The sequence below is a fragment of the Episyrphus balteatus genome, chromosome 1 (assembly GCF_945859705.1).
Source record: "Episyrphus balteatus chromosome 1, idEpiBalt1.1, whole genome shotgun sequence".
Lineage (NCBI taxonomy): Eukaryota > Metazoa > Arthropoda > Insecta > Diptera > Syrphidae > Episyrphus > Episyrphus balteatus.
Window position 1 is genome coordinate 176,272,542 of NC_079134.1, and position 11,105 is coordinate 176,283,646.

The window sequence follows — 11,105 nt, forward strand, 5'->3', positions numbered from 1 at the left end:
GTGATCTACTATTATGTCAGAGGTTGCGGGTTGAAATCTAGCTCCTTCGACCTAAACAGGTTCAAAAATATTAGGGACTAAAAGTTAGTCTTTTAAGTTTAGGGCCTCTGATTGGTTAGCTGTTAAAAAAACCTTTACTCATTGTCCCCAAAAATGGACTGTGGGGTTGGTGCGGGAATCAGGAATCCCTTAATATTTCAAAATCCTTTCGACTTCCAAACCTTGCAAGCGTGTTCCAAGCAGAATTGCTGGCAATTAAAGAAGCTTGCAAATTACTGAGAAAAACTTTAAATCAAACCCAAAACGTAGCTATACTAACAGATAGTCAGGCAGCTGCTATAAAAGCGATTTCTTTGGCCACGACACATCCAAACTGGTCCAGCAGTGCAGAGAGCAACTCTCAATACTGAGCGAAAGCCTGACAATCACTCTTGTCTGGATCCCAGGACACAGTGGTTTTGAGGGCAACGGAAAGGCAGTTAACATTCCCATACGAGTCATGAAGGGCAAAATCTTCTAAAACTACTTAACGAAAGCTGATAATAGGTGGCACAGCTTGACTAGCTGCGCCATATCTAGGAAAATCTGGCCGATCTATAATAAATTCAAAACTAATGATTTGATCTCCAGACCCAGAAAAGAAATTAGCAGTATCGTTGTGGTATGCAACGGTCTCCCATTTCCTATGCCAATGTCCAGCCCTCGCTAGGAATAGAGCACTTTTTCTGGGGAGTCAATTTTTCAACGACATAGATAAGATCTTAGAATCAAAGATCAAAGACTTGATCCCGTTACTCAATTTATTTTTAAATAAATCCATTTATCACTCATGGGCTTCATGAGTTTTGGTATCAAAACGGCGCACTCTGCTCTAATTGGGTCATCAAGCTCGGTTGTTTTGACCGCCATCTCTACCTACCTACCTGTCCCTAAAAAAAGGCGTCTCTGTCTTGTAGGACTCTTCCATTTTTGAAAATTAAAAATACGTATAAACAAGAATGGTGCCTTAAGTTTCTAGGCCTTCTCTAACTAAATTCCACGTGAAATTCAGGATAAGGCTGAATATCCAATCAGCCATATAACCAGTTTATTAATATTCAATCAGAAGAGCAAAGTTTTATGTTATTTTGTTATGCTCTGAAATTCAAACTAGCCAAACAAACAACTTTAACGGAAAGTAGAAGCTGACGAACTGGTCAACTGTTTTACTTCTTTCAAGACCTGTTTAAATCTTTCCGATATCTTTTTTACTTGCCGAGATATCTTCAGTTGTTTGGCATATTATATACCTACCATAGAAATTATAACGTCTTTATCTCCTTTATGATATATGAACCCGAACCCAAACCCAACGATTCCGAATTTTGAGGCAGAATCAAAACGAGAATCACGCACACATGTTCACACTTAAGACGTCAAAGTAATGGAATGTTTATTGTTTATTCTTCATTTCTGAATATTGAGATTTTTTACTATTCCAAAAAAGATATCAGAAAGATTTAAACAGGCATTGAAAGATGGAAAACTGTTCTTACAGAAATCTTTGCTAATAGCGTTTTCGTTTGGTCGTCCTGGACTCTCCGAAATTCATTCGAACGATTCTGAAACTGTTCGTTTGGCACTCATTGGCAGTTCTAATTCTGAAAAGAAGAGAAAATCGATTCCGAATTTCAGGAATAAAAATGTTTGAATTGTGTTGAAAACCAAACATCTAATTTCACTGATCAACACACTATTCATATCATGAGTTGGAAATAGTTACGAATCGTGACTATTTGACACTTCAATAGTTACAAATTGTAACTAAACAATAGACCATAAACATAAATAAACTATGGTTGAATAAATAACGAACCTCTGCCCTCTGCTTCATGGCCACATAGGACTGCCAACCACCTCATTTAAAAGTATGCGTCATTCAAAGAATGATTGCAATTAAAAGTTAAAATAATGATATTAAATTGATATTAAAAATTCTATCATTTTCTTCTTTAAACAAATTGTAGCAAAGCAACAGGCTAAGTAACTATAATAAAAAAAATTAACAAAAATGATAAAGTAAAGTACAACAAAATTTCAAAAGGTATCATTGTTTAAGTAAAAAAGAAGATTTCAAGATTTTTTAACAACGAAAAGAAGTTGAAACTATTAACTGCTTTACTTTGCAAATATTCAATCTGCGCAAAGTTCCATTTTTAGTTGGTGCAATGCCCGCACTTTTTGCTTTGCAAAAAAAACATCAAAAATTGCAAAGTGTAAAGTGGGGAACTTTTAATTTTTAGTGAAACACTTTGCACTTTTACTTTGCAGAAAAGTATTATTTTGCAAAGTTGCAAAATGAAAAGTGGTTGGTGCAATAGGGCCCTGTTCTTACCATCTACCAATTTTATATAGTATCTTTACTTTTAGTTAAAAACAAGGTTCACTTTTATGTTTTTATTATTTCAAAATGAGCATTTTTTAATTTTAAAGTAATTTCCATATTTCTAGATATCACATACTTGTTACGAGAAAGCCAGTATCTGCGAATTAGTTGTGAAAATAGTTATTTCATGATATTGCAACAAATTTAACCAATAAATGCAAAGAATAAAAGAGATTCACGAGAATAAATTTGGAGTTGAGTATTAAATAAATTATAAATAATAAAGGATAAATGGCAAATAATAAAGAGAGATTCTTATATATATACGATTAAGATACTCTAATCTGTCTATTTATATCAAAAACTGTATGATCTTCATTGTCGCTGTCGTCTTCGATAGCCATTGGAAGTGGTGTCAGTTCCTGAGTGGTTCTATCTCCATGAACACCATATTTTCTTTCCGCTCGAGATAAACGCATTCTAAAAATAGATTTTATTCTTGTAAGAATAACAAATAACAAATGATAAATCATTTTAATGTACCTGTTAATCTTAAGTAATATAAATACAATTCCTGTAATACTCAAACCAATGAAAAAGTAAAATCCCATTTTAAAAGATTCCGGAATGTCTACTTCATTTGGATATGGTTGGAAGAATATTTTTGTTTCAGATGGTTCATTGCTGTGGGGTTTTTCTTTAACATTGTTTATGGATTCAGCATTATTATTAACTGAATTTGATGGCGAATTATTATTAGTTTGATTCATGGAAGCTATTTTTTGGTTTTTTTCAACAGATGAAGTTGAATCATTTTTTTCCAACGAATCCGTTGAATGTATTACGAAGTATATAAAAATAAGTGTCATGAATTTGAAATGCTGCATTTTTACTTAATCTAATGTACCGTTGAACTATGAACTAGATTAAAATGATTTTTTTTTTATTTATTTACTTTAATAATTAATGCAAATTGCAACATAAAAATTAGAAGAAAAATGCATTTGACGTGTTTGTGATAAGAAATTGGATTTATTTAAATGTCATAATACGAGTGAAGTTAATGGTGGTTGAAAGAAAAATATATAACAGGGGTGTTATTGAATAATGGTGTAAACACAAGTAAGCTACATACTAAACAGAAGTATACAGAAGTGTCCATGCCGTTCGAAAATTATACAGTGGTAGCTGAGATGTTTAAAATCGATTGCAATGGTCCGTACACTTACGTCAAATATAGCTGAGTTCTAATGGAGGTTTTAAGGTACTTATGAGTACATCTAGTACATTTTTTACGAATATACTCTTCTGCCCTAGTAAATGAAAATTGCTTCAATTTATTGAAAAGTGCGCTGCATTGAACATCAGTAGTAAAGTACTCATGAGTAGTTTACCAACTCCAAAAGAAAGGGGCTCATATTGCTGCAATACTACTCAGACGTTAAGTACAGATGTTTGATTTCGTACTAGAAAATTGAAAACATTTTGACGTTTGAAGATTGAATCTTTTGAAAATTCAATGAGTGTGAGCAAGAAAAACCATCATGTATCTATTTTCTTAACTCTCATTGAACTTTGAAGTGTCAAGCCCCAGCCTCACTTACTAGCTACTGCCAGCAACATAGCGTCCCATTTGTTTCCCACTTAAATAAAACCAACTCAATTCCGTAATCATGGATATGAATCCGAAACTCCGAATTTTTTGAAGTTTATATTTGACAGATCAGCTCGTTGGCAGCAAAAACTCAAGCTAGTTTCACAACTTTTGCTTAAAATTTCTATTTTTTGCAAAATTTATCAAAGTAAAAAAGTTAAAGGTAATTATTATTTTTCATGAACAATTAATATTGCTTTTATGACAAATAAGGTAACATTAAAACTACATTCAATAAATAAAATATTTCCCTGAGCTAACCAAATCGTGTAGATGTGTCTTCCTTCCAATCGGGGACTGGACACTTTATAGAAATAAATTTTGAAAAAAATATTAAAAATCATTTTATTTCTTACATGTTTCTTTAGCTATTTCATTTAGCAATGTCTAATTCAAATGGAGAAATCTTAGAGGTATAACAATATAAAGTTTTTAATTATATTGGAAGCTTTATTTTCTTTTTTGATTTAGCTTATTTTTTTTATGTTCCACTCTGCTCTGACTGAATTTTTTAATTTTCCTTTAACAATGCTGATTTTGTTTTTTTTTCTTGGTTTTTAATATTTTGTAAATATTTAGTTTAATTATTCATTCTTGAATATTCAACAGAAAACACCATCATCTGTTAAAGAAGAAGGTAAAACCGCTCAACAAATCAAACGTAAACGCAATCGGAATCGAAAGAAGAATGTTAAAGTAGAGAATTTGGTATCGAAGACTTTTCAAGCTAAATTAATTGCCAATTCTCTGTTATCTCAAAGCAACGCCGAAAAGCCAACAACTCCTCCCAAAACTGAGGTCAACAAAAACCCCGAAACCGAACTACCCAAAAACGAATTGCAAGTAGAAAATTTATCGGCAAAGAGTAGTCCTACAAAATTAGCTGCTCAAAAACCTCCATCACCAACCAAAACTAATCCCTTACCTGAAATAAATACTAAACCAATAGAATCCAATACTAAAATGGTTCAAACGCCAGTCGTTGAGAAGACGAGGGAGGAGATCAAAGCCGAAAGAGAAGCAAAAAAGTTGGCAAAACAACAAGCTAAGAAAAAAGGCAAAGATACTCCACAAAAAACTGATGAAGGAACACCTTCTACAATTGAAAATGTTGAAGGTAAAGTTCTCCAATCCACAACAAAGCCGAATCAAGTTCAAAATAACGATAAAGAGCCTAAGACACAAGCTAATAAAGGTCTTAATTCCGCGGCTTCAGAAGATACCAAGACATTAGAGACGAAAATAGCCTCTGTCAATATCTCAGAAACTGGTAATAAAGCTGCACCGCCACCAAAAGAGGTAAATAGTTTTTTAATTGTATTTTATTTTTATAACTTCACATTTGCCGCAAACTTGATTGTCCAAATCTTACTTTATATGTATTTTAGGATTAATTTTTAGCAATATGTATGTACAGTGCTGTGAAAAACCACAGTACACATATATATGTGTACTGTGGTGAAAAACATTCCGGATTTTTTTGTCATTTTCATCAAATGAAATTTTATAACACAAAACTGGAACAAAATATTGTTTTAATATTTTTTCTAGATCGTTTATAATATCAGTTAAGGAAAAAAAATGTTCTTTAATACATTCAAAAATTTTAAAAATTGAAAAATGAAGAAAAGTCAGAATTTAGTCTTTGCAAAACTAACCGGATTTTTCAAGGATTTCGATTCTCGGTGTTGAGGTAACGGTTTTAAGCGTCATTGCTGTAAAATTTTTGTTTGTGGTAACAAACAAAGTTGTTAGCTTTGTGAATTGTATAAATTATTTAATGGAATAACGGAAAAAAACGCATTTTAGTCATAAAATTCGTTACTAAGTCGTAGAACACATTCAAACCGAAATAAAACAAAAGTTATCCCTTTGGGATGTTGTAAATTACAACGTCAAGTGAGAATGATATCGTGAAAAAGTAGAAAAGAGAAAAATCAGTTGAAGCAGATCACTTGGGTGGATGCCATAACAAAATATCCCTAAAAACTGATAGGCGAATAAAGAGTTCTTTGATAAAAGATCCGTTTGCGACTTCTTAAACTATTTGTGAGGAGCGTTATCTGCCTTCAACATAAAATACAGTAAGTACACAAGGAAGGCTTTGAGAGATTTGGTCTTTAATACTAAGCATTGTCTAAAAAGGTAGGCAATGAAAGGATCTTAAAAAACACTTTAAATTTTAAAATAAAAATACTTCATCATGGTTGTATTTACAAAAAATCATCTGAATTGCTCGATAACAAAACGGAAAAATATGTTTTTCAATGATAAAAGCAATTTTAATTTGTTCTATTCCGATTGTAAAATGGCACCTAGGCGCTCAAACATGGACATGTTTGAAACCATAACAACATGCTCCCTACCGTGAAGCAGAGGATCATTGATATTTTGGGGTTTTTCTAGCTGCAGGCTCTACCCCGTTACACCAAATCAACGGAATTATGGATCATTTCCAGAATGGAGAGATGTTGGAGTCGATAATGGCTCCATAAAAGGAGAAAGAAATGCCTTTACATTGGCTCTTCCTGCAAGTTATGAAGCCAAAAATTCTTAAAAGATCGTAAAACAGTAGTTCCGGGAAGACAATACTCCTGGCTTGGAATAGCCGTAACAATTATCCGACTTAAACCCGATTGAAAATTTGTGGGCCATCTTTAAGTGACAGGTAGAGAAGAAAACGCACACCTTAGCAACTAACGTACTTCGAGCTTTGAAAAATGACTAGGAGCATATTCCTAGTTCTATTTTATTTAATTTGGCCGAGTCCAAGCCTCGTTGGTGCCGAGCAGTTTTCGAACAAAATATTAACTTTGAACATAAACATTAAAAAATCCGGTTAGTTTTTCACAGCCAAAATTCTGGCTTTACTTAATTTTTCAATTTTTAATTTTTTTGTATGTGTTAAAGATCATTATTTTCTGTTGAAATTGCTTAATTGATATATAAACGACCTAGAAAAAATACTAAAACAATAATTTGTTTCAGTTTGGTGTTATAAAATTTTATTTGATGAAAATGACAAAAAAATCCGGAATGTTTTTAGCATCACTGTATGTATGTATTCATTTATTTAGTATGATATTACTATTTACTACTACAAAATATGTTAAACTTAAGATTTTAAGATATTAAATAAGCAAAATTTTAATCTTTTTATATGCATTTTTAAATGTAATAACATAAAATAAAATTGTAAAATTACACATTAGATTTAATAAAGGATATAAGCAAACGTTTAAAAACATTAAAATTTGATTCATTTTAAATTTCATTTGGCAATTCGTTAAAAAGTTTAAGTCCTTTATACATAATCATGTTTTGAGTTCTATTATCTCTGTAAAGTGGTAATTTAAAATTGTTATTTGTTCTTAAGTTGTAAGGTTGAACATCATGAATAAGTATTATTGGAAGGAACACTGTTTAGAATTAAGAAAATCCCTAGCTGCGAGATATAACATAATAAAATATTTAGGTATTAGCAAATGTAATATCCTTGCAAATAGAATGTCACATATAACAAAAATGTTAATTTTAAGCAAAATTGATTTTTGTATCTATATGTATATACGGCAAGTGTGCGAAATCAACCCTCAACATTATTAAACCTCCTTATCACTTAGCACCAAGAAAATGCCTCAATGCTTTTCCAACAACACCAATACGAAATCTATTTACCGAAGCTGGACTTCCATCCGTGGAACAACGTATAGAAGAAATGACTCTTAAGTTAACACCGAAATTAGTTCTTCTCCAGGAATTCAGTGATTGACGACGACATAGTGAACGCAATAAAACAAAAGTCTATGAAGAGAATCCCATCAACTCTAAATCTAGCCTTAGTCAAAGCTAACCAGTGTCAACTTCCGACGAAACTTGGTACAATTTTAAGCCGTCAGTTCCTTCTTGGCAGATCAATCCCGAATCACTAATCATGGACACAGCTCAATATAAGAACAATTATAACAGCCACATCATTTACCGTGCTCTGTTTTCGAGCATCGCATCGGAACTTTGTACCAAAGGATGGAATTTCCTCTTTACCCGATGGTTCTAGGACCCCACACAACATGTCATACGAAGTAACACAAGAGAATGGTCAAATAATGAGCATTGGCATTTTACCGAGTTTCACTTCCATTTTCACAGCTGAAGCTTTTGGTATTCTACAAGCAATTATTAACACAGCAGCTAAACATCGTGGTAGAACTATAATCTGCTCTGACAGTATATATGTGTTAAAACTACTATAAACCCAAACAACAATGTAGAACTAGTAACCGAAATAAGAAATCAGATTTATAAACTGCAAAATAAAATCAAACTTATGTGGGTTCCCGGCCAAACTGGATATTCGGAAATGAAGAAGCAGATCGAGCTGCCAGTTCGACAAAAGAGGCACCCGTTTACTCCTTCAACCTTTTTACAAAAAAAGACATGAACAACTTCATACAAAAATCTCTAAGAAAGAAGCAGCTGAATGGTTGGAGCCAATACCATCACCACTAAAAGGGAATCAATCGCGACAAAACATATCCTCAGTACCCGGATCTACCAAAATATTAAATCAGAAATTATATTCGACATAGGCTTGGACACACAGCCGTCACACACGAACACCTCCTGCCTCCTCATCAAACAAAACCCGCCCATATGCACCACCTGTAACGTAACTTTAAATTTAGAACATTTATTAAAAAATGCACATCATCTAAAAAGTTAAAAAAAAAACAATAATGTATATGACTTACAACTCCAAATCATACAAATATTGAAATTATAAACAATCTCATATCAAACCTAAATTTTAAAATTTGAATTTATTGTAAAACACTCAGAGCTAGGCTCTTTACACTATGTATTAGCTAGTTACTTTTAAATGCTTGTTAATAAATAATTAATAAATAAATAACTTTTAATTAATGTTAATTTTTGCAGGTGAAACCAGCTTTGACCAAAGCTGAAAGACGAGCAATTCAAGAAGCTCAACGAGCTGCTAAAGCAGCTGCAGCAGCAAAAACTACGTCAAAGCCAGTAGCAAGTGCAAAACCAACGAACGAAAAGAAGCCAATCAATGCACTATGTAAAGAGAATTCATCTCCTCGTGCAGCAGAAAAACTGCCATTAAAGACATCAAAAGATTGCAAAGTGAAACTTTTCAATCATCTGGAAAGTTGCCGTAAAGATTCAAATTTATTTGCCAACAATGTGAATATTCATCCAATCATTGTGAGATTAGGTGAGCAATATGCTAAGCGGACTATTGTAGGTTCCAATGCAAGATGTATCTCGTTTTTGAGTGCACTTAAGAAGGTAATTACACATTTTGTATGATTCAAAAGATATATATAAATATTTTTAATTTTCAAAAGGTTATTCAAGACTATGAAACACCAGCGAAAAAGGAATTTGCAAGAAGTTTAGAAACAACTATCAAGAATTGCGTTGATCATTTGCATAAATGTCGACCACTGGCAGTATCTGTTTGGAATGCCTATAAGCATATAAAACATGTATTGACTCAACTATCTGTCGATCAACCAGAATCTGAAGTAAGTTGAATTGAAAGATGAAATATTTGCAATATTTGTACAACCCGTAAAGTTCGTTGTTGTATCGTTAATCGAATAGAGCAAAGTTAAATTCTAAAACTCTACGAAATTTCGGCATGTTACATGCTTTTGTATTGTCATCACACTAAAAAAATGTGCTAATGCCTATCTTTGTTAATCTTTGATTAAAAAGATACAATTAAATTAGGATGAAATTCCTTTAAAAATAAGTTGATTCTTCTTTTTTTTTAGCTAAAAGAACATCTTTGCCATTTTATCGATACATATATTGAGAATCAAATTGGAAAAGCAGCCGAAGCTATAAGCAGTTCAGTTCAAGATAAAATCTCAAATGGCGATGTTATTCTAACTTTCGGATGGTAAGTTAAAATATTTATTTATATTTCTAATTGGTTTAAATAATTGTATTCTGTTTGTTGTTTAATAGCTCTTCCCTAATTAACTTCATTTTTGAAGAAGCACATCGTCGAAAAGTTGATTTCCGTGTCATTGTAGTCGATTCTAGGCCATTTTTAGAAGGTCAAGAACTCTTGCGTCGATTAACTGCTAGCGAAATACCATGTACTTATGTCCTGATAAATGCAGTTGGATTTGTTATGCCAGAAGTCACTAAAATATTACTTGGTGCACACGCTCTTCTCTCCAATGGATATGTAATGGCTCGAACTGGTACAGCACAAGTTGCTCTTGTTGCACGATCATTCAATGTTCCCGTATTAGTTTGCTGCGAAACTCATAAATTTAGCGAACGATTTCAAACCGATGCAATTGTCTACAACGAATTGGGTAATCCAGATGACCTTATAATGAGTAATAAATGTCGCCTAATGAATTGGGAGTCTCAGAATAAATTGTGCCCGTTGAATTTAAACTATGACATAACTCCACCAGAATTAGTTACGGCTGTTGTGACGGAAGTTGCTATATTACCATGCACAAGTGTTCCTGTGATCTTACGAATCAAGCCAACTGAAATTGGATATTAAATGCGGATATAAGAGACGAAATATTTTGGATTTAAAAATTTTTGAGATAAGTTAAAGCTATTGTTTTGTGATTTATTAATAAAATTATGAAACACTTTCGAGAGAACATATTTGTTTATTTTGTGTTCAGTTTGTTTTTTTTTTTTTTTTAAGTTATAGAAAAAGGTGGAAATAAATGCTAATAACAATACAATGCATTCTGAAATTCGTTTCTTTCCTGTATAAAATTTACCCCCAAATAATACATTTTAACGAGGACATCAGTTTTTTAGCGTTAAGCTTCGATTACACGGCCAACCCGTTGACTCTCTGACGTCACCAAAAACTTTAATCTCACTCTGTCAACGCATCGTTAGAGTCAAACCACAAAATTATGTGTCAGGGCGAGTGTTATTCTGTTCTTCAACACGTTGATAGCATTTTTTGTTGATGATCACAGGACAGAACACACTTGGATGATTTTGACGTCATTTTTACGTCAAAGAGTCAACACGCTGACCCATTTCGTTCATCGTGTAATCCTAGCA

The 11,105-nt window shown here is 32.7% G+C and overlaps 2 protein-coding genes across 2 annotated transcripts; one reads left to right on the plus strand and one right to left on the minus strand.

Annotated features, from left to right (window-relative positions):
• Window positions 1–2,421: 2,421 nt before the first annotated feature.
• LOC129921305 (uncharacterized) lies at window positions 2,422–3,383 on the minus strand. The gene is made up of 2 exons (XM_056003072.1): window positions 2,909–3,383; window positions 2,422–2,845 (listed from the first exon to the last, which is right to left on the minus strand). Exons 1-2 carry the CDS (start codon window positions 3,250–3,252, stop codon window positions 2,695–2,697), a joined length of 495 nt encoding a protein of 164 aa, XP_055859047.1. The 5' UTR covers window positions 3,253–3,383; the 3' UTR covers window positions 2,422–2,694.
• Window positions 3,384–4,125: 742 nt separating this feature from the next.
• Window positions 4,126–10,684, plus strand: LOC129919918 (translation initiation factor eIF-2B subunit delta). The gene is made up of 7 exons (XM_056001029.1): window positions 4,126–4,182; window positions 4,388–4,432; window positions 4,629–5,318; window positions 8,958–9,332; window positions 9,392–9,571; window positions 9,824–9,951; window positions 10,020–10,684. The coding sequence occupies exons 2-7, from the start codon at window positions 4,403–4,405 to the stop codon at window positions 10,576–10,578; spliced, it is 1,962 nt and encodes a 653-aa protein (XP_055857004.1). The 5' UTR covers window positions 4,126–4,182; window positions 4,388–4,402; the 3' UTR covers window positions 10,579–10,684.
• Window positions 10,685–11,105: the final 421 nt, after the last annotated feature.

Excerpts from the sequence above, each read along its gene's own strand:
- LOC129921305 (XM_056003072.1), bottom strand. The coding sequence starts at position 3,252 with ATGCAGCATTTCAAATTCATGACACTTATTTTTATATACTTCGTAATA. Across the intron at positions 2,846-2,908 it reads ATATTACTTAAGATTAACAG|AATGCGTTTATCTCGAGCGG; the intron begins GTACATTAAAAT and ends ATCTATTTTTAG.
- LOC129919918 (XM_056001029.1), top strand. The coding sequence starts at position 4,403 with ATGTCTAATTCAAATGGAGAAATCTTAGAG. Across the intron at positions 9,333-9,391 it reads TTTTGAGTGCACTTAAGAAG|GTTATTCAAGACTATGAAAC; the intron begins GTAATTACACAT and ends AATTTTCAAAAG. Across the intron at positions 9,952-10,019 it reads GTTATTCTAACTTTCGGATG|CTCTTCCCTAATTAACTTCA; the intron begins GTAAGTTAAAAT and ends GTTGTTTAATAG.